A 22,875-nucleotide genomic window follows, 5' to 3' on the forward strand; every position below is an offset into this window, starting at 1 on the left:
CCAAACCGCCGGTTTCCCACACCCCACTACGTCTGCTCTCCGCTCTCACTCCTGGTCTCACTCCTGTCTTTGTCTCCACAGAAATGTATGCGGTTTAACCTGGATGCTCCGGTCTGGGTGTCCAAACAGCGCATCCTGTGCACCCTCAACCACACCCTGAAGGACGTCCTCAACTACGGCCTCTTCCAGCCCGCGTTCAATGGCCGAGCTGGGAAGTTCCTGGACGAGGAGCGCCTCCTGCGAGAGTACCCCACTCCCCCAGACACCCCCGTGCCCTACTTAGAGGTCAGTCACCCACTAGGCCCCAGCCCATCACCTGGCACTGTTCACCGACATTGGGAGTGAGGGGGCAGGTGTAGGGCAGTGAGCGGAAGTGTAAAGGGAGTGGTGCAGTGTAGTGGTTAAAGCACTTGCCTCGCAAGCGAGAGGACCCAGGTTTGATTCCTGGGAAAGGACGGAACGTTCGGTAAGTTTCCTTACTCCATTTACCCAGCAGTAAGGAGGAACCCAGTTGTTAGTCGATTGGCAGATTGCTTTTCCAGAAGTAATACAATTCCTTCTAAATAAATAAATAAATAAATAATTTGTTTATTCAATCCACGACTGTTTGTGGAACACTTCTGGGAGCAATTGGCTGCCGTGTTTCGCCCACAAAATATACAGTCGTTACATTTTACATTACATCCTGTGAAGCGCTTTGAGATGAAGGGGTGATAAGGCGCTATATCAAATGCAAGGATTTATTATTATTAAGAGAGGAGGTGAGAGAGTGGGAGGATGAAAGGAGAGAGAAGAAGAGGGTGGGATGGGATGATGTCTCCACCTGACAGATGGGGGAGAGGGAATGGGGATGAAGGTTAGAGCCTGACTCAGCCTCTCTCTTCTCCACAGTTCCGGTATAAGAAGCGAGTGTACAGTCAGAGCTACGTGGATGAGAAACAACTAGCCAAATTGCATACCAAGGTAAGTGCTCGGGGTGGGGGGGGGAGTCGGGGTGGGGTGCCCTGCAAGCTAAAGCCCTAACAGGGAGGGTGATACGAGCTGGACAAGCAGTGGGAAAGTTTGCCAGACTGCGATATGGATGGCAAACTATGCTGTTTTACCTGGTTAGACTCCAGCAGTCACCCCAACGCACGCTCTGGGGTTCCCAAGCCATAGCTCTTGGCAATCTGCACCTAATACTTCAATATTCTTAAGTTATAGTGATGGGTTTCCATGTGTTAGATACTGACAAAAAAATGAAGGGAATAGGGTTAGAATAGAGAGCTCCAGTGGGGGAGCGAGCCCCAGCATAGATACGATGGGGAGAGAGCAGGGAATGGGGTTAGAGTAGAGAGCTCCAGTGGGGGAGTGAGCCCCAGCACCGACACGATGGGGAGAGAGAGAGAGAGAGCAGGGAATGGGGATAGAGAGCTCCAGTGGGGAACAAGGTAGTTAGGAGCCAGCCTAGCATAGCTGTAATTTATTAAAATTTGATTATGGCTGTTTGCTGCTCAGTCAGAAAGTTAATTACTGGCTGATCAATGAGAGGTTAACAGAGGAACACAGAGCAGAAGTGCGGGAGAGACACAAATAGAGCGAGAGAGAGATGCATAATGAGAGCCAAAGAAATGCAACAACAACAATAAGATTACATTTGTATTGCGCCTTTCACGTCAGGACGTCCCAAGGTGCTGGACAGTGTACAGCATTTCAGACCCGAGCTGGGGTCAGGGAGGGAGAAGGGAGGGGAAGGGGAAGTGGCCGATGGCATGATCGAAGAGGAGGGTTTTGAGGCGGGACTTGAAGGAGGCTAAGGAGGGGGTGAGGCGGAGTGATTGGGGGATGAAATTCCAGAGGTTGGGGGCAGAGTGGCTGAAGGCTCTCCCACCAATGGTGGGGCGGGTGGGTCGGAGAAACACATACTGTGAGAGAGAGAGAGAGAGAGAGTGAGAAAGACAGAGTGAGATATAGAGCGAGATATAGAGCAACAGAGAGATACAGAATGAGAGATAGGAAGACATATAGAGTGAGAGAGATGGAGCAACCATGATCTAATACAGTGGCGGAACAAAGTCGAGGGGCAGAATCTATTCCCTATGTACCTGTGAGGCAGAGCAAGAGCAAGGCAGAGCGAGAGAGAGACAGTAAGAGAAACAGACAGAGAGCAAGAGAGGGACAGAGCAAGAGAGAGATAGACACAGGGCGAGAGAGGGGCACAGAGAGAGAGAGAAAGAGAGAGAGAGAGCTGCTTGTGTTTGGAGTGAGTGGTGTTGTCGGTCCCAAGGACCGATGTCCAATCACATGTATGAAAGGGCTTTGTTCGGCCCAGACAATAGTTCAGGCTGTAGGAAGTGGAAAGTGACGCGGATGCCCTCCCCCCACTTTGTGTAAGAACTGTAGCATTAACTTTGTACACTTTCACCAGAGAGAGAGAGTGTGTGTACGAGTGAGAGCATGGAATGTGTGGCGTGGCTCCCTGTACAGTCAGACTCCCTCGTCTCTGAAAGTAAAAACATAAACATTACTTGTCCCCGTGTAATAATCCCTTCAAAATGTTTTTAATCATAATAATAATTTGGTCAATCAATCCACTACTGTGCGCAATTGGCTACTGCATTTCGCCTATAAAATATACAGTCAATTCAGCATATTTACATATATCGTGTGAAGCGCTTTGAGACATCTCAGGAGGTGAGGAGATGCTAAATCAAATGTAAAGATTATTATTATTATCTGTGGTTTAATCCCACTGCTCCGTTTCTCTGCCAGCACTCAGACCGTTAGACACTGGGCAGTCTGGGCTTGTGAGCTTGTGCTCAGTCACATACACACACGCGGCTCTGACACGTCAGGGCACAGGCTAACATGGGGAATTCACGTGTGCCCTTTGTGGGGCTGTGTGTGATCAAATTGCCCCCATTACCGTTTCCCTAGTGACTGAAAGCTTTTCTCTGCCGGATCATAGCACTGTGTGACAAAATACATCATTGATCACTCTGTCAGCCAGAATTAACCACTCACCCAGCCCAAGAGCCAGAGCGATCTCTTCCCTCTGAGTGTGTCAATCACAGTCCGACCCTGATCTGCCCGACTCTGACACCAGCCATGAGCTCCACACCACCCTGAACTCCACCCCCCCTCCACCCCCCCACCCCCATGACTCCAATCCTGATATGTCAACAACAGCAACAAATTACATTTGTATAGCGTTTTTTACGTCGGGAGGATGTCCCAAGGCGCTGGACAGACAGGAATTTGGACCTGAGCCAGGGGTTGGGATCAGGAGCGGTGGAGGGCAGGGATAGGATACATGGCATGATTCAAGAGAGTTTCCCTGTCCTGGCCGACAATCCCCAAGAAAAAAATCACTTGCTTATTTCATGCCTGTTTGAGGGATATTGCACTGCACAATTTGGTTGCTGCGTTTGCCCTTAAACACACAGTCATTGCACTTTATAGCACTCTGAAGTGCTCTGAGACGTACTCCTGATGTGAAAGGTGCTGTTTCAAATGAAAGATTATTATTAACATTCAAACCCCCCACACACCAACAACCAACACCCCCACTCTGTAATTTGTCAGCCGGGTGCCTGACCCTTACATAAAACCCATCGCCATGCTTAAGCCTCCAAACCAAACTGAGAATTCCATGCATCCCACCTACACATCCGGAAATGTTTATTGGAATGGAATGCTCACTCTCTCTCCCTGAAGGGACACATCCTGCTTACCCAACCCTAGAGAGGCTTAGGAGCAGGTTGGCAAGAACGAAGCTTGGGGACCCCAGAGTGTGCGTTGCGGTAACTGCTGCAGTCTAACCAGATAAACCCACATAGCTTGACTATTGCTAGCACCGTCTGGCCAGCTTTCCCGCTGCTTGTCCAGCTAGGACCACCCTCTCCGTTAGTTCAGGCTTTGGCGGCAGGGTTAACAGGAGCTGAGGGGGAGGATTCCCTACCCCCAGTGACTGGTCTGCCCTTCCAAGTCAAGTCAAGCTGATGAGCCAGGCCGGGCTGTGTTGTCATCAGGACCCATCTGGCTCAGGACCGGAGACCGTCACAGAGGGCTGGCTCGATTCCGGCATTCCATTGCCAAACATGCCACCTTGGAGCCCGTTTAGCTCCATGAAACTTTCGCTTACCTCCCCACCTCCGGGAGGATTGTCCCCACACCAATTCCTTTTCACTCCCTCCCACGTACACCCTCCAGGAATTGGATTGCCGGGGGAGATCCAGTCAGTGACACGGCTTTTCATTCCCTTTCGGAGGGCGACATCTTTATCAATGCGGCGTTCCCCCAGCGCAGTCAGTGCTGTCCGATGGGATTGGATGGGATTTGTTGTGACTGGTGCGTTGGGAAGAAGCTGAAGGTTCCATTAACGTTAACAATTCATGGAGCTGAGAATGTGGAATCGTGCGCATGGGGGTGGGAAGGGCCTGAGACGTCACGTGAGGCAGACGTGAGCCAGAGTCTGTGAGGGAGGAGGCCGCCCTGGTCAATGCTCGCTCTTTTCCCTCCTCATCCTAATCCCTCATAGTTCCTTGTCCCAATTCTGTCTGACCTGTCAGTCAGTAGCCCTGGTTAGACAGCTGTTGGTTACTATTGGTTAGCCAGGCGTGGTTAGCTGGGCACTGGTTAGTGTTATTTGGCTGGCAGATTGCCGTTTTCCCTCAAGGCTGAGCTGCTGTGATAATTATTAATTGTGGCAGTGAATGCAAGTCCATTATGGTCACATCACATTGAGCACAGCTGTCCGTCTGTCCAGGCTGATCGGCCGGCAGTGACTGGGTGGGCAGCGGATGGACTGGTGGGCAGGACGGTGGGCAAGGCAGACCTTCCCTTGCTGTGACGCTGGGGTTCACAGTTGGAAACAAAGCTCTCTCTGTGACACTCTATTGAGGGCGGTGCCTTTCCTCATCCTCTGAGGATGGGGGCACGGGGGAGGGGAACAAGGTCCACATCATAAACATCTGGGCACAAGACGCTGTGTGAGAGAGAGAGCGACGGATAGAGCCAGTCAGTCAGAGAGCGGCATACAGTGTGAGAGACAGAGATAGAAACTGCCAGAGAGAGAGATTCAGAGAGACAGAGAGTGAGAAAAAGAGACCAAGCAAAACGCTGTGAGAGACACAGAGCGACAGTCAGGAAGAGAGAGAGAAACAGCCAAAGAGATAGTGTTTGTGAGCGAGAGAGAGACACTGTGTGTGTGTGTGTGTGTGTGAGAGAGAGAGAGAGGGGCGGGGGGAAGAGGAACATTACAGAGAGAGTGAGGGGGGAGAGAGACAGACAGACAGACGGAGATACGGAGAGCGGGAGAGACGGAGAAAGCAACAGAGAGGGAGAGAGCGACAAAGAGGGGTAGACGGAGAGAACGACAGAGAGGGAGAGACGGGGAGAGCGACAGAGAGGGAGACGGAGAGCAACAGAGGGGGAGACGGGGAGAGCGACAGAGAGGGAGACGGGGAGAGCGACAGAGAGGGAGACGGAGAGCGCGACAGAGGGGGAGACGGGGAGAGCGACAGAGAGGGAGACGGGGAGAGCGACAGAGAGGGGGCTTGTCTTCACATCCCCCGAGGTGGATTATTCCGAGACTTGGAATATCTCTCTTTCCGTGACCTGGAAGTCTTGTGTCCAGGATGGGATCTGTGCTGAGCAGGAGAGAGACGCGGGAGGAAGGGGAGCAGCGTTTACAGAGACAGCGCGTGGCCAAGATTAATAGTAAGGTACCCGGAGTCTGTGCCTGCCAGGCTCAGCTCAGCCTCTTCGGGACAGGAGCACGAGAGTGTGTATGTGTGAGAGTGTGTGTGAGAGCACGAGTGTGAGAGCACGAGTGTGAGAGAGCGAGTGTGAGAGTGAGAGAGAGTGAGTGTGTGTGAGTGTGTGAGAGAGTGTGTGTGAGTGTGGGCGTGAGTGTCTGGGAGTGACTGAGAGAGAAAGATACAAAATGAGCATGTGAGAGTGAGCTGGAGGAGTGGGGCGGGGATGGGTGATGGTGTGAGAGAGAGAATATGCTGTGGAGTTCTAGTGATCTGGAGTTGCGGAGGGCGGAGCTGAAGAGACCAGCTTCAAAACACTGCTTACATTAATCCTTCATCTCAATTACCCTCATTTTGTAATAAGTAATTATGAGGCTCCGCTCGTCTCATATTCAGACAAGTGTTGTTTACATGTGTTTGTGGAGTCCTGTAGCTCAGTGGTTAGAGCATTCACTTTGCAAGTGAGAGACCTGAGTTCAATTCCAGGCAGAGGGCGAAACCTTGGGCAAGTTTCCTTACTCCACACAGAGCCTAATAATAATCCCTCCAAAACCAAAAACAATAATAAATTGGTCATTTTCAATCTACGACTGTTTGTGGGACATTGCTGTGCGCAATTGGCTGCCGCGTTCGCCCTCAAATATACAGTCAATTCACTTTACAGTGTGTTCTGTGAAGCGCTTTGGGACGTCCTCCCGACGTGAAAAGCGCTATATCAAATGCAACGATTATTATTATTATTATTCAACGTTTATATTTCTCTCCATTGGGGACTTACTACCTAACCATATCATCAACACATGTTAGAGATAAAGCTCCCTCTACCCTGTCCATGCCCACTCCCAGGTCAGTGACCACAGAATAGACACACAGTAAAGCCCTCTCTACACTATCTGTCCACTTCACAATAACTCCACCATTGTGAAGCACTCTGGGAACGCTATCCCACGTGAAGGGCGCTATATAAACCCAAATTCTTGCAGTCCACACTCCCAGGTCGGTGATGGCACGGGTTCCCTCTACACTATGCGTCCACGCTCCCAGGTCAGGGCTCGATTCCCAGTCAGGCAAAACGTTAGGAAACATTAGTTTCCTTACTCCACACGCCTCTGTTTACCAGCAGTAAGTAGAAACCTGATTGTTAGTCGATTGGCGGTTCGCTTTTCCAGAAAATAATCCCTTTTTTAAAAAAAACTTGTACTTATATAGCGCCCCCCACACAGGGTAGAGTCCCAGAGCGCTTGCCAGTGGCGGGAGGGATAGAGGAAGAGTGGTCCATAGTTTTGGGATGTAGTGGCTAAACCCACAACCTCCTGTTCGGGAGGTGAGAGCAAGTGACAGAGCATGGCTGGAAGCTGATTCCTTTACAATGAAAGTTTTTATTACAAAGGACAGAAATGGCAGATTCACAGCAAAATGGTTACAGAATGGAAGGGGAGGAAATCAGAGCCCATCGTCGCCCGGGGGAGTGGGGTGTGGAGGAGCGGGGGGAGAGCACAACAAAATGACTGACTGCTGCCGGCCATTTGCTTCCTGGTGTTTTGTTGAAGTTCCTGGCCAAGGAACAGGATAACATGGACCGAGGCCCAGAAGAGGTGGTTACACTGAGTCTGCGGTTTATCAGACTCAAACCCTGGTAGGGAAGCGCTGGAATTGGCTCTTCGTCACATACATGTTTAATGTGACCTCTTTACATGCTGCTCTCTCTGTCAGTATGGTTAATAATGGAACAGCAGTGAGGTGCAGGGCCCAGAGACCAGCAATGGTTCGTGATGCAGAGGTGCTGACTCTTCAGAAAGCTTCTTTAATAGAACTCACATTCGCTTTGCCTTTCACACTTCAACATAAGCTCTGTCTGTTAGCAAATGGTGGTGGGGGAATTCTAGCAAACCCAACTCCTTCCCATTAACTCCTGCTGTCCACATTCAGTCCACAAATGTGGGTGAGAGGAGCGGTTTGAATGTGTGGTGTTAGTTAGCTCGCGGAATGAAGGCTGATACCAAGCTGAGGTGCCTGAGGCATGCAGCTCGCTGCTAATTGGTGCAGGAGATGGGAGTCTGTCTGGCCGTGCGGACGGACAGCTGTGGGAATTTGCTGTGTTATTGGCCGGTTTGTGTATGTTTTCTGGTCAGTAGCTGCTTACGGAGAGACTGAAGGAGGGAGGGGGAGAAGGGGAGGGACTCCAGGAGGGAGGGGGAGAGGGGGAGGGACTCCAGGAGGGAGGGGGAGAGGGGGAGGGACTCCAGAAGGGAGGGGAGAGGGGGAGGGACTCCAGGAGGGAGGGGGAGAGGGGAGGGACTCCAGGAGGGAGGGGGAGAGGGGGACCGACTCCAGAGGGAGGGGGAGAGGGACTCCAGGAGGGAGGGGGAGAGGGGGAGGGACTCCAGGAGGGAGGGGGAGGGACTCCAGGAGGGAGGGGTAGGGACTCCAGGAGGGAGGGGGAGAGGGGGAGGGACTCCAGGAGGAGGGGGAGGGACTCCAGGAAAGAGGGGGAGGTACTCCAAGAAGGAGGGGGAGAGGGAGGGAGAGGGATTCCAGGATGGAATTCCGGAGAATGGAGGCAGAATGGCAGAAAGTCCGGCGGCTGATGGTGGGTTGCGTCAGGCGGGGGTTTGCTGAACTGTACATTTCATGTGAAATGTAGTGACTGTGTATGTTATAGGCAAATGTGGGAGCCAATTGCCACGCAGCGATGTCCCGCCAAACAGCTATGAAGTGAATGACCAATTCTATCTGGGGCATTGTCAGTCAGCACATCGGGAGACACACAGAAACTCCCTTCTCTTTCCCAACAGTGCCACGGGATCTTTAATATCAAATGCAAGGATTATTATTATGTCCACCTGAACAGGCACAGGCAGAGCCTCACTTTAATGTCTCATTTGTTTGTTAACAATCCTGAGACAAAAGGAATTGTTTGTCTGATTTTCCCCGTCATGTCTCCTCACTATGTTAAAGCCTTGAACACATCGCCTCTGGGTATGTGCAGCTCACCTCTGGCTGCTTGTGGATGGCTGTCGCACTTTGATCACCTCTCCCTTTCTCCTCTCTCATAGGCTGTGAACTGTCTCTGTTCCTCACAGCTCCGCGCTCTCTAAAGACTCTCTATCCTCACTGTTCTCACATACAACACTCTGATAATTATTATAAGAACGCAAGAATTTGCTAGACGCAAGTAGACCAAGGTCCATCTTGTTCACCTTCCACCATCCTGGCAGCTGCTTGACATGTCGTGTCCCAAACTATATACTGTATCTCTCCCCAGATATTACTTACTAGCAGAAACCCATCTAATTTGTTCTTGAAACAAACAACACTTTCTGCTTCCACCGTCTGCCTCCCTCGGGAGCCTGTTCCATACACTTACTACCCGCTCACTGAAGTAGTGTCTCTGCAGATTTGTTCTGAATTTACCCCCTTTCAATCGCAGGCCGTGTCCTGTGGTTCTACTGTTCAGCACAAGATAAAACAGCTTGTCATGGTCTACATTATCTATTCCCTTCAGAATCTTAAAGAGCGTAATCATATCGCCCGTCAACCTAATCTTTTCCAGTGTAAATATGCCTAGTTTATCTAATCGTTCCTCGTAGTCCAGTCCCTCCATCCCCTCAATCATTTTGGTTGCCCTCCTCTGTATCCTCTCAATCGCTGCAATATCCTTTTTATATTGCGGTGACCAGAACTGCGCACAGTACTCCAAGTGCGATCGTACTATTGTCTCCTTGTGGTTCTCACAAGCTGCTCGCTCTAATCACCGCGCTTTCCTCACAACTCTCACTCTGCTCTCTCTCTCCTCACATGTCTCACAGGCGAATCTGAAGAAATTTATGGAGAACATTCAGCTTTATAACTTCGAGAAAGTTTCCAAGATGCTGGAGAAAGGGCTGGACCCCAACTACCACGACCCGGACACGGGAGGTGAGGGGGAGGGAGAGCAGCATTCAGGACACATGGAATCCACATCTCTGGATCCTGTAGCTTAGTGGTTAGAGCGCTCACCTCGCAAACGAGAGGACCTGGGTTTGATTCCTGGACAGGGCGAAACGTTAGGCAAGTTTCCTTACACTCCGCCTCTGTTTACCAGCAGTAAGTAGTGGATTGACAGATTGCTTTCCGGGGGTGATAATCCTTTTTAAAAAAAATTTTTAAAATGTGGTCACTCAATTTGGTCACGGCTGTTTGTGGGACGCTGCTGTGCGCTATTGGCTGCTGAGTTTCACCCACAAAATATAAAGTCAATTCACTTCACAGATATTCTGTGAAGCGCTTTGAGACGTCTTGAAAACGTGATAAGATGCTATATCAAATGTAAGGATTATTATTATTGTTGTTATTATGCCTCTCGGGAGCTTGGCAATGACCTGTGAGGCATGACCACCCTCCCCATGATTCCTGGCCCCCTTGTGTCCCCTCCCCCCCCGTGGTGGGTGCTGTAAGCAGTGTCTCTCACTCTGACCCACAGAATGCCCTCTGACTGCGGCTGCCCAGCTGGTGAACAATGCTGACATCATCAAGGTGCTGCGCAATGGTGGAGCTCATCTGGACTTCAGGACGAGGGACGGGCTGACGGCACTTCACAAGGCAGCGCGTTGTCGCAACCACACGGCCCTGATAGTAGGTACCGCGTCATGGCTCCCTCCCCCTCACTCAGTCCCTCCCCCTCACTCAGTCCCTCTCCCTCACTCAGTTAAACCAAGGCCTCCTTCTGTCCCCCATTCAAGCAGAAGTTAAGGATCTATTGAGAAAAGAGAAGGGACTTTTGCTCTCCTGGTGTCCTGGCCAGCAATCTCCCACATAAACTGCACAGCTGTTTATGGCTGCTGCATTCATGTACACAACACACAATACACTTCAACAACAACAACAGCAAATTACATGCGTACAGCACCTTTCACGTCGAGAGGACGTCCCAAGGCGCTGGACAGTTAGGGATTTGTACCCAAGCTGGGGGTTAGGATCAGGAAGGTTGGAGGGCAGTGAAGGTGGGGGTAGAAAGGTGACCAAAGGCATGGTCAAAGAGGACGATCTTGACATGTGCCTTGAAGGAGGCAAGAGAGGGAGTGAGGCAAAGGGACTGTGGGATGGAATTCCAAAGGGTGGGGGCAGAGAAGGCTCGACCATCGATTCACTTCAGTGAATACCTTCCCAGCTCACATTCCTCACGATTTTCCACAACTGGTGGCGTTTGAATGTGTAAGATCGTTTGCCTCCACGGTCACTACATGATGATAAAGACGGCAGGTGGTGAGGCGTGTATCAGATGAAGGCTGAGACCAACATGTGGCCTGTTCACACACAGACGCTGCTGGACCTGGGAGCATCTCCGGATTACAAGGACAGCCGGGGCCTGACACCACTGTACCACAGCGCCATGGTGGGTGGTGATCCCTACTGCTGTGAGCTCATCCTCCACGACCATGCCACTGTGGGCTGCATGGATGAAAATGGCTGGCAGGAAATCCACCAAGTAAGTGTCCTGGCTCATTCCATAGCTCTAAATGGCTGTATCACACCAGAACCCTGACTTACACCCGCACTCTTCCCCTCCTTCCCCTGCTATCCTCTGCTGTCTCCTGTATCCCTAATATTCACCTCTGCTTCACTCTCTGTGCTGGTTGACGTGTATGTGTTGTGGATAACACGTGTATGCTGTGTTGTGACTGACTTGCATGTGTTGTGGCTGACACGTGTGTGCTGTGTCGTTGACAGGCCTGTCGTTACGGACACGTGCAGCAGTTGGAGCATTTGCTGTTCTATGGGGCAGACATGGGGGCTCAAAATGCCTCGGGCAACACTGCATTGCACATCTGTGCCCTCTACAACCAGGTCAGTGCGGTGGGGAGGAAGTGCAGTGGAGGGGGGATGTGGGAGGGGCTTAGGTGGGCTGGGGAGGAAGTGTAGTGGTGGGGAGTGGGGCTGTGGGGGGAGTGGGGCTGTGTGGGGAGGGGTATAGGCGGAATGGGGGGAGGGCGGTAGTGGTGGGGAGTGGGGCTGTGGGGGAAGTGGGGCTGTCGGGGCATGGGCTTGTGGGGGGAGTGGGCTTGTGGGGGGCATGGGCTTGTGGGGGGAGTGGGCTTGTGGGGGAGAGGTGGTAAAGGATGGCTGTGGGGGGCAGTGGGCTGTGGGCGCTGGTTGGCAGCACTTGTGAATTATGAACTTACACAATTTTGTATAAATTTAAACTTAAGAATTCTCCACAATTTTGCGGCGACTTTAGCGATAGGGAGATGTGTGTCAGGCTGTGCGCAGACACAGACTCACATCATTGACATTTTGTGAGAGAGAGAGAGAGACAGAGAGACAGAGAGACCAGTGTGGAGAGGAGGGTTTATTTGCTGTGGGGACGAAGGTCAGAGTGTTGCTGTTACACGCTCAGTCTCATTTGTAAATCTCAAGCAGATTCACGGTCAATAAAATAATCTGACGTTTGATACATTGCCGTTCACGACAGACGTGTCAGGATTCACTGTAAATTCATTGTCTTTGTCTGTATTTGTCCCAGGATTGTTGTCATCCAAACCTACACAGGCAGGCCCTTGGTTTAAGGTCTGGTCTGAAGTGGGTATAATGTGATGCTAATAATACTTGCATTTGATATAGCACTTTATCAACAACAGCTTGCACTTTTATAGCACCCTCCATGCAGGGTAGCAATTCAGGGCGCTTAACACTGACTCCGGAGGGAGGGGGAGGTGACCATAGGTATGGTCGAAAAGGAAGGTTTTCAGGCAAGACTTGAAAAAGGGGAGAGAAGGGGCAAGCGGAGGGAATGAGGGAGAGTGTTCCACAGTTTCAGAGGCATAGTGGCTGAAATGGTGGAGTGGAGGGTGCAAGGGACAAGTAAGAGGCCGATGCCAGTCGAGCGGAGGCGTCAGGTGGTGAATTGGGGAGTGAGGAGGTCGGAGAGCTTATCACGTTTTCGAGACGTCTCAAAACGCTTCACAGAATATACTGTAAAGTGGATTCACTGTGTATTTTGAGGGCGAAACGCGGCAGCCATTTGCACACAGCAGTGTCCCGTAAAGAGTCGTGGATTGAGTGACCAAATTATTATTATTATTTTGTTCAAGGAATTATTTTGCCCAGAAAAGCAATCCGCCAATCAACCAACAACTGGGTACCTTCTTAACTGCTAGGCAAACAGAGGCGTGTGGTGTAAGGAAACTTTCCTAATGTTTCGCCCTGACTGGGAATCGAATTTAGGTCCTCTCGCTTGCGAGGTGAACCCTCCAACCACTACGCTACAGGAATCCATAATCTCATTCTGCTAATACCCAGTATGTATATGAGCGTCCGAACCAGCTAAAACCTCATTATATCATTGTACAAACTGTCTGAATGTTGACCTACAAATCCACGGTCACTACACTTGGTGGTGGATCCCGTGAAGCACTTTAAAGAGGAGAGAGAGAAGCAGTCATGGTGTGGAGGTTAATCCCAATTGTCAGTGAAGGACAGAAGATAAGGGCAGAGTGTGGGTGGGGGGATATTGATTGAAATTAGTGCTAAATTTACAAGCTTATAGAGCAGTGGCAGCCCTGGGCCCTGAGGAGCCTGTGTGAGTGACAGCCCGCCTCAGCCCCATTACAGATAACGCTGGCTGCTCAGACTGTTTCATGCTCTGACTGGTAATCCATGCTGGAGATTAGCATTTCATTCCGAGACAGCACATCTGTCCTTGACTTGTTCCCGATCCAACCTCCGGGGCAGAGGGAGAGAGGAAAGAAGAGCAAAGAGTAGAAATGCAAACATTTTATCACGGCTTAAAGCTCTTCACAGGATCTGCTGTGAGGCGCAGTGATTGTGCACTTGTCGGTCAACATTCAGACAATTTGCGTAGTTTTTTTTACTGTTTGTGGGACGTCGAGGTGCGCAATTGGCTGCCGCATTTCGCACACAAGATATGCAGTCAATTCACATTACAGTATATCCTGTGTAGCGCTTTGGGACGTCTCAATGACGTGATAAGGCGCAATATCAAATGCAAGGATTATTATCATTATTAGTGACATAACAATGCAGTGCTTCCTCCAGCACTGTGCTGGAGCATCAGCTCAGACTATGAGCTCAAAGTACCTGATATAAAGAAGGAGAGTGTGAGAGACAAAAGGAGAGTGGGGGTGTGGAGAGAGAGACTGGAGAAGGAAAATGAGAGAGAGCGCGAGAGAAGCCAAGAGAGATAGTAAGCAAAGAGAAACAATAATACTCCTTGCATTTGATATAGCGCCTTATAACGTCTTTGAGATGTCTCAAAGCGCTTTGCAGAATATAAAGTGAATTGACTGTATATGTTGTGGGCGAAAGAAAAAGAAGAGAGAGAGTGGGGTGAGGTGACGTGAGAGCGAGAGAGAAGCCAAGAGAGAGCAGGAGTGAAGCTGTGCAGGGTGATTGAAGTCAGGATTGTCTGACTCAGCACGAAACACACTGACACGGAAAGCTCGCCTCTGGGAACCAATTAAGATCTCTTTAGATCTTTAGATCTAAAGCCCACTTTAGATCTCTTATGCTGAGAAGCATTTTCCCTTTTTAAGATCATCTTTAATAAGCCTTACGCCACATTTGATGTATGAGATCTTCAGCTGCTGAAATCAGACCTCCTCCCTGAGTGTGAGGACACCGATCGGTCAAAGAAAACTCTCAAACAAGACAACACTGCTACCAACACATTTCTATGGAATCCTGAAGCTCAGTGGTTAGAGAACTCGCTTTGCAAGCAAGAGGACTTGGGTTCGATTCCCAGACAGAGCCAAACCTTAGGCAAGTTTCCTTACTCCACACGCCTGTTTACCTAGCAGTAAGTAGGAACCTGGTTATTAGTTGATTGGTGGATCGCTTTACCGGGGCTAATCCCTTCAAAATAATAATAATAATTTGATCACTCAGTCCATGACTGTTTCTGGGACGCTGCTGTGCGCAATTAGTTGCCATGTTTTGCCCACAAAATATACAATCAATTCACTTTACAGCATATTCTATGAAGCGCTTTGAGACGTCTCGAAGACATGATAACAACAACAACAAGATTCCATTTATAGAGCGCCTTTCACGTCGGGAGGACGTCCCAAGGCGCTGTACAGTTGGGTCAGGACCCGAGCATTGGGGGAAATGGTCAGGGTGAGGAGAGTGAAGGGAGGGAGCGAGGAGAGGGTAGAGAGTCGAGAGGGGAGCTGAAGGCACGGTCAAAGAGAAAGGTCTTGAGACCGGCCTTGAAGGAGGAAAGGGAGGAAGCGACGAAGGCACTGGGGGATGGAGTTCCAGAGCCTCGGGGCTGAGAGGCTGAAGGCCACTGATGGTAGGGCGGTTGGGGCGGGGGATGTGGAGCAGACCGGAGCCAGAGGAACGGAGGGTACGGGCAGGTAAGTAGGGGGATAGTAGGTCGGAGAGGTAGGAGGGAGCAAGGCCGTGAATGGCCTTGTAGGTGAGGATGAGGATCTTGAATTCGATCCTCTGGGGGATGGGGAGCCAGTGGAGGCGAGCGAGGGCGAGGGTGGGAGTGATGTGGTTGCGAAGCCTGGTGCGGGACAGTACACGAGCTGCAGAGTTCTGAAGGCGTAATATCAAGTGCAACTATTATTATTTCATCCCAGCTCAGCTCTCCGAAAATAAAACAGCAAATGCCTCTCATTACCACTCTTTGATGAAGAGACACAGAGGTGCGTGGGGGAAGGGTTGTCTTGCTTTTAAATCCTTCGTTCACTCATCTTTTTGGATGTCTCTATGAAGCACAGAGATGAAATGGAAATGACTGTGTTTGGATTTCATCATGTTTGTTAACAGTGAATCCACAGATACAGCCTGCCTTGTGACAGCTCCTTGTGTCCTTAATTTTATGCCGAGTGTAGGATGGTTTCATACACAGAACGAATTATGTAACGTTTCCATGGGATTTTTCTCTGGCTTGCCTCGTGGTGAGCACAGACGCACTGTGTTAGGAATGAGGTGACACATTGTGTGTGCAGAGGAGGGTTGTCTGAAGCTCTGGGGGTGCCAGGTATGATTAACTCCAATGCTTTGCGCACACTGTGTGTTTGTGTGTGTACATGTGTGTACATGTGTGTACAGTGTGTGCATGTATGTGTGCCTGTTCAGGCAGACATTAAAAATCTCATGACACGACTTGAAAAGAAAAGGGAGTTTCTCTCTCCCCACAGTGTCCTGGCCGACAATCCCCCAGATAAAATCGCTCGCTCACTTCATGGCTGTTTGTGGGACATGGCTGTGTGCAGATTGGTTGTTGTATTCGCCTAAAGACACAGTCACCACACTTTACAATGAATCCTGTGAAGTGCTTTGAGATGTCCTCCTGATGTGAAAGCATGATATCAAAATCAAAATGACTGTTATTTTATTTTTGCCGAGGCAGCCAGTGTGTTGGCGTTGCAGGTGGTCTGCGCTCAGTGAGACTGTGGGGTGAACCGGAGACTCAGCAGATAGTTCCCAGAACTCTGAAAAATGGCTGACAGCCAGTGGCAGCGCCAAGACCCAAACCGGGACTGTATCCATGACGATTATCATAACTATGACTGACTGAAACCACTACGCTGTAACCAACTGTATATTCACTGTGTACAGCGAGCTGTACTCTATATATAGTGGAGGCCTGTAGCTTGGTGGTTAGAGCACTCGCCTCGCAAGCGAGAGGACATGCGTTCGATTCCCGGCAGGGTGAAACGTTGGACAAGTTTCCTTATTCCACACACCTCTGTTTACCAGCAGTCAGTAGGAACCCGGTTGTTATTCGATTGGCTTTTCCAGGGGTAATAACCCCTTCACAAAAAAATAATAATATTAATAATTTAGTCACTCAATCCACGACTGTTTGTGGGACATTGCTGTGCGCAATTGGCGGCCGCCTTTCATCAACAACAAAATTACATTTATAGAGCGCCTTTCATGTCGGGAGGACGTCCCAAAGTGCTGGACAGTCAGAGGTCGGGACCCGAACATGGGCGAGGGTGGGAGTGATGGTGTCATGGAGGCTGGTGCACGAGAGTACACGAGCTGCAGAGTTTTGGATGATCTACAGCTTGTGAAGGGAAGAGTCGGGAAGGCCGATGAGGAGGGAGTTTCCATAATCGAGCCTTGATGTGACGAATGCGTGGGTGAGGGTTTGGGGGCCTGAGGGGTGAGGCAGTGGCGGAGTCTGGCAATGTTGCGGAGGTGGTGGTAGGCCGTGCCAGTCATGGTGCGGATGTGGGGGAGAAAGGCAGTTCATGGTCAAACAAGACACAGGGTCCTGACTGGCTCAGTGAGATTGAGTGTGCAGCCGTGGTTGCTGACGCTGCCAGTGCCTGAGGTGCAGAGGCGCTGGCACGAGCTAATCAGGAGGGCCTCGGTCTTGCTGACGTTCAGCTGGAAAAAATTGTCCCTCGACCAGGACTTGATGTCGGACAGGCAGTCGATCAGGACGCCAGTTGTCCCGGAGGGTGGAAGCAGAGAGATAGAGTTGAGTGTCATCCGCATACATGTGGAAATTTACCCCATGTCTGCGGATGATATCACCAAGTGGGAGCATGTAGAGGGTGAAGAGGAGAGGACCGAGGACAGAGCTCTGAGGAACACCACACGCCCACAAAATGTACAGTCAATTCAGTTTACAGTATATCCTGGGAAGTGCTTTGAGACTCTCGAAGACGTGATAAGAAGCTATTATCAAACACAAGGTTATCATTACCATATATAATAATAATAATCCTCGCATTTGATACAACGCCTTATCACATCGTTGAAACTTCTCAAAGCGTTTCACAGGATTTTTTTGGAGGGATTATTACCCCTGGAAAGCGATCCCCCAATCAACTAACAAGCGAGTTTCTAGTTACTGCTAGGTAAACAGAGGCATGTGTGGAGTAAGGCAACTTGCCGAAGGTTTCGCCCTGTCCTGCCCGGGAATCAAACGCAGGTCCTCTCGCTTGCGAGGCGAGGGCTCTAACCACTAAGGTACAGGGCATCACGTCTTAAATGGGGAAACTCTCCTCTCTCCCGTCAATGTGTTTCAATCGAAGAGAGGACATCTGTCCCAATGTCCTGTAGAGACTGAAACACTAAACTCCCACTTAGATATTCCACATATGCTCTGGATGACAGTCCAAACCCAAACTTGTGCATCGGGGTAGTCTGTCCACTGTTGATGAGATCCACCCCAGGTCTGAGGAGAATCGGCCTCACTCATGGTGAAGTGGTAATTCATCACCTGGCTCAGCCATTCGTGGGGATTCCCACCTCTGCGGTCTGAGATCCGAATGATGAAATCAATGCTGTTGTTGGCAATGGTGACCACAATGTCTGGCACGTTATATGGACTCTCAATGTGGCTCTCCATCGTGGCTCTCATGGAGTTTTTCAGCAGTTTGGGCAGGATGTAATAAGAGGGATAGGAATGTAGGGAAAACGAGCAGCGACATGTCCACTGATCCTGACACGAGGAGTGTTCCCATACTTGTGCTCACGCAGCCACCCATTTCTCTGATATTTTTGGGAGAAAGTCTAGTGCAGATAATTCCTAGAAAGTCAGGCTTATCTTTGTGCAGTGCGAGGCGCTGCGAAGCTAATATGCAGATTCCTAGCTAAGATATTCCCTGTGTACAGGGAGCTGTACTGTATATTCACTGTGTACAGGAAGCTGTACTGTATATTCACTGTGTACAGAAAGCTGTACTGTATACTCACCATGTACAGGGAGTTGTACTGTGTATGCTACGTGTACGGGGAGCTGTACTGTATATTCACAGTGTACAGGGAGCTATACTGTATACGCGCCAAGTATGGGGAGCTGTACTGTATATTCACAGCGTATACAGGGAGCTGTACTGAATATGTGCCGTGTGCAGGGTGCTGTGCTGTATATGCGGTGTGTACAGAGAGTTGTACGCTATATGCGCTGTGCACAGGGAGCTGTACGGATTTGTGCAGTGCACAGGGAGCTGTACGGATTTGTGCAGTGCACAGGAGCTGTAGTGTATATGCGCTGTGTCCAGGGAGCTGTACTGTATATGCGCTGTGTACAGGGAGCTGTACGGTGTATGCCCTGTGTACGGGGAGCTGTACAGTGTATGCCCTGTGTACAGGGAGCTGTACGGTGTATGCCATGTGTACGGGAAGCTGTACGGTGTATGCCCCGTGTACGGGGAGCTGTACGGTGTATTCCCTGTGTACGGGGAGCTGCACGGTGTATGCCCTGTGTACGGGGAGCTGTACGGTGTATGCCCTGTGTACGGGGAGCTGTACAGTGTATGGGGAGTTGTATTTGCCATGGGGACTCTATTTAGAGTCGGATTTTGGCCAAAACCAATTTTAAAAGTAAAAAATCAGTGAGAGGACATTGGCTGTGAGGATAGAGAGGATATAGGCTGTGGGGAGTGAGGGCATGGCTGTGGGGAGTGAGGGCATGGCTGTGGGGAGAGAGAGAAGCTGTGAGAGGGAGAGAGAGAGAGGCTGTGAGGTGAGAGAGAAGCTGTGAGGGAGAGTGGACATGGCTGTGAGGAGAGAGAGAAGCTGTGAGGGGGAGGGCAGACATGGGCTGTGAAGAGAGAGAGAGGACATGACTGTGAGGAGGTGATAGATAACCAAAGGTCTGGTCAAAGAGAGGTAGGTTTTGAGACTGACCTTGAATGAGATGAGGGAGGGAAGGAGTTTGAGGGATCAGGCTGGGGTGGAGTTCAAGCACAGAGAGGCTGAAAATCGGTGGTGGGCAGTGAATTCACTGATGTGCATGAAGTGTGGGGCTGGCTGTTGGCCAGGATGCTTTTGTTGGTGAGCGAGTTTGTCCCCACTTAGCCCCCACTGAGCAGAATTAAAGTGAATCATGTTCCTGAAACGGGAACTTAGGTTGATCCCAGGTAGTCCTTTCCCCTTAAATCTGGGTCAAATTTTTAGAAGACTACAAAGTCCCGATTCTTTGCTCATGACCATTCGTGTAATTGAAATGGCTGGATTGCCTCTCCAACCAACGTAAGCCTGGCATGAGCCTGGTGATTATTGCCATGGGCTCAGGATAGATCAGTATTCCAATTTCTCCACTGCTCGGTGTGAGGGCTGATCAACTCCTCAGATCGGGACCCCTGTAATCCCACTCGCAGCCAAGAGGAGCTAAAGTTCTGTGTAATGGGTGTTGTACAATATATTCACTGTGTACAAGCTGCTGTAAGTTATATTCACTGTGTACAAGGCGCTGCACTTTATATTCACTGTGCCACAGGGTGCTGGATGCCAGCATTTGCCCTGTGTATGTAGTGCTGTGTTGCTGTGTGTGTGCTGTGTGTAACCTCTGCTCTGCACTCTTTCTGCAGGACAGCTGTGCAAGGGTGTTGCTTTTCCGAGGGGCTGACAAGGAGATTAAGAACTACAACAGTCAGTCGGCATTCCAGGTAGGAGAGAGATTCTGAGCCACATTCCCTCTGCCCTGGAGCTCAGAGAATGTCACAGCGCAGGAGGAGGCCATTTGGCCCTATCCCAGATCTCTGACCGAGCTCTCCCACCAAACACCTTTTTATATTTTTATTATGAATTCTATATAAGTGCAAGTTGTTCAACCACATAACTTACTATTGAGACAACTTGGGAAGCTTTCCTACTGCTTGTCCAACTTGGGCTATCCTACCTGTTAGGGCTTTCGCTCGCAGGGTTAACAGGAGCTGAGCGGGAAGAATCCCTGCTAAGAATGTCTGGTCTGGTCTAAGAATGTCGAATTGAAGATCCTCATCCTCACCTACAAGGCCATTCACCGCCTCACTCCCTCCTACCTCTCCGACCTACTATCCCCCTACCTACCTACCCATACCCTCCGTTCCTCCGGCTCCGGTCTGCTCCACATCCCCCGCCCCAACCGCCCGACCATCGGTGGCCTTCAGCCTCTCAGCCCCGAGGCTCTGGAACTCTATCCCCTAGTGCCTTCGCCGCTTCCTCCCTTTCCTCCTTCAAGGCCGGTCTCAAGACCTTTCTCTTTGACTGTGCCTTCAGCTCCCCTCTCGACTCTACCCCCTCCTCGTTCCCTCCCTTCCCTCCCCTCACCCTGACCATTTCCCCCCTCCTCGCTCCCTCCTCCCTCCCCTCCCCCGACCATATCCCCCCTCCTCGCTCCCCCTTCCCTCCTCTCACCCTGACCATCTCCCCTCCTCGCTCCCTCCCTTCCCTCACCCTGACCATTTCCCCCTCCTCGCTCCCTCCCTTCCCTCCCCTTGACCATTTCCCCCAATGCTCGGGTCCTGACCCAACTGTACAGCGCCTTGGGACGTCCTCCCGACGTGAAAGGCGCTCTATAAATGGAACCTTGTTGTTGTTGTTGTCTGCACCTCCAAGACTTGCCAATGAGCCAGGCTGGGCTGGCTTATCAGCCGTGCCCTGGAATACTGTGGACATGCCTGGCTCAGGAGCCGGACTACCAGACCGCCACAGAGGGCTAACTGGCAGAAATTAATGTATAGATTCTCAGTATGGTGGGGGTTAACACCGATTCCCAGGCTGTTGAGTGTTAATGCAGGGATTCCTGGTCTGGAAAGGTTTAACAGAGATTCCCGATCTGGCGGGGGTTTATGAACTCTATTCTCAACATGTTTCCCGATTGGCATCCACTGCCACTCACTGTGGTGATCAATCTCCAACAGCCGTGCCGATGCTGGTTGCCATAGTGATGCCGAGCAGTAATTACACATATTTCCGCTCCAGCCCCTCATCAGTCACAGTGACACGAACACGGTCAGATTACAGATTTTACAGTGAACAGTGAAGGCCTCTAACTCAGTGGTTAGAGCACTCTGCCACCACCCTCTTAAACTCTATCCCACAGTCCCTCCGCCTCGCCCCCTCCCTTGCCTCGTTCAAGACCCGTCTCAAGACCTTCCTCTTCGACCATGACTTTGGTCACCCTCCTTCCCTCCCCTGCCCCCCCACCCCGCCACCCTGATCCTGACCCTCAGTTTGAGTCTGAAGCAGATTGTCCAGCGCCTTGGGATGTCCTCCCGACATGACATGCTATACAAATGTAACCTTGTTGTTGTTGTTGATGTGAGGCTTGAACCTACAGCCTCTTGACTCAGGGGTACCAGTGTGACTGACATATTTAAGGTTGCCTCCTGTGCTCTCCAGTGAATCCAAGGTAAAGGCCGGGCCCAGTGTGGACTTGAGAGTGCAGATCAGCAGGCCCCAGGTGCTCTTAGTAATCCATGTGTTCTTCCCTCATTTCAACAAGGTTCAGAAGTCTCGCTTACAGTTGGCCTCAGTGCTCCCTGGGCTGGGGAAAGGGTAGGGAATAAGCCATGGTTCCTGCTCCAATCTATAGAATAACAGCCTGTGTGTGTATTATGGAGAATAGCAACCTGTGTGTGTGTGTGTGTTATAGAGAATAGCAGCCCATGTGTGTACTATAGAGAAAAGCAGCCTGTATGTGTTATAGAGAATAGCACTCCCTGCGTGTGTGTGTTATTGAGAATAGCAGCTCGTGTACGTGTGATTTATAGAATAGCAGTCTCTGTTACTGAATTGTGAATCCATTTACGGAGACCAGAGCATTCTGCGGTCTGTTTAATAACCTCTGTACAGACAGTCACAGCACTGAATGAAAGTCATGTGTGGAGAGATTGAGGATGCAGGTTTGTGTGTGCAGGGTGGAGAGGAGCTGCTTATTGTAACCGCCTGTGCACGCTTGGTCAGGCTGTGACAAGCAATGTGTAACTCTTGTGTATTACAAGTGGCTGCTGGAGGAGCCCTGCGACAGCTCCAGCGTGTAAATGAGGGCTGTGCTGGGGCGGAGGAGCTGGCACAACACAGGCTGCGAGGCTGCAGCAGTGATAAATCTCCGGGTATTTTTAGGTGCCGTGTCAGCACTGGTTTGCGATGTGCTCTGGATATTGAAAGTTCCTGGATGATAAATGACCAGCTTCATGAATGTGTTTTTGGGCAATCAGGCAGCAATCTGTTTCTGAGAGGAAAGGGAGGGGGCGAGAGGCGGAGAGGAGAGATGTAGAGTGGGGGGGAAGAGAGGGGTAAAGAAGGGAGAATAGGAGAGAGGGGTAAAAGTAAGAGAGCGAGAGAAGGGAAGGGGGTAAAGGAGGAAGAGAGAAGGGAGTGGGCGTGGGGGGTGAGAGTGGGTGTGGGGGGTGAGAGTGGGCGTGGGGGGCAGAGTGGGCGTGGGGGGCAGAGT

At 50.7% G+C, this 22,875-nt stretch overlaps 1 protein-coding gene across 10 annotated transcripts in view; it reads left to right on the forward strand.

The window, feature by feature from the left end:
• shank3a (SH3 and multiple ankyrin repeat domains 3a) overlaps positions 1–22,875 on the forward strand; it is a 110,859-nt gene that overhangs the window by 13,835 nt on the left and 74,149 nt on the right. For 8 of the 10 annotated variants that reach the window (XM_042334877.1, XM_042334876.1, XM_042334879.1 and 5 more), the window contains 7 exons: positions 82–285; positions 892–963; positions 9,548–9,656; positions 10,201–10,352; positions 11,038–11,205; positions 11,448–11,564; positions 20,027–20,104. In XM_042334877.1, coding sequence (XP_042190811.1) covers positions 82–285; positions 892–963; positions 9,548–9,656; positions 10,201–10,352; positions 11,038–11,205; positions 11,448–11,564; positions 20,027–20,104 — 900 coding nt within the window. Of the gene's footprint in view, positions 1–81; positions 286–891; positions 964–5,485; positions 5,701–7,011; positions 7,375–9,547; positions 9,657–10,200; positions 10,353–11,037; positions 11,206–11,447; positions 11,565–20,026; positions 20,105–22,875 lie in introns of those variants that run through there. The other 2 variants (XM_042334881.1, XM_042334882.1) reach the window with 2 other exon arrangements.

This window comes from Callorhinchus milii, unplaced genomic scaffold, assembly GCF_018977255.1.
Source record: "Callorhinchus milii isolate IMCB2004 unplaced genomic scaffold, IMCB_Cmil_1.0 Scaffold5, whole genome shotgun sequence".
In the NCBI taxonomy this organism is placed as follows: Eukaryota; Metazoa; Chordata; class Chondrichthyes; order Chimaeriformes; family Callorhinchidae; genus Callorhinchus; species Callorhinchus milii.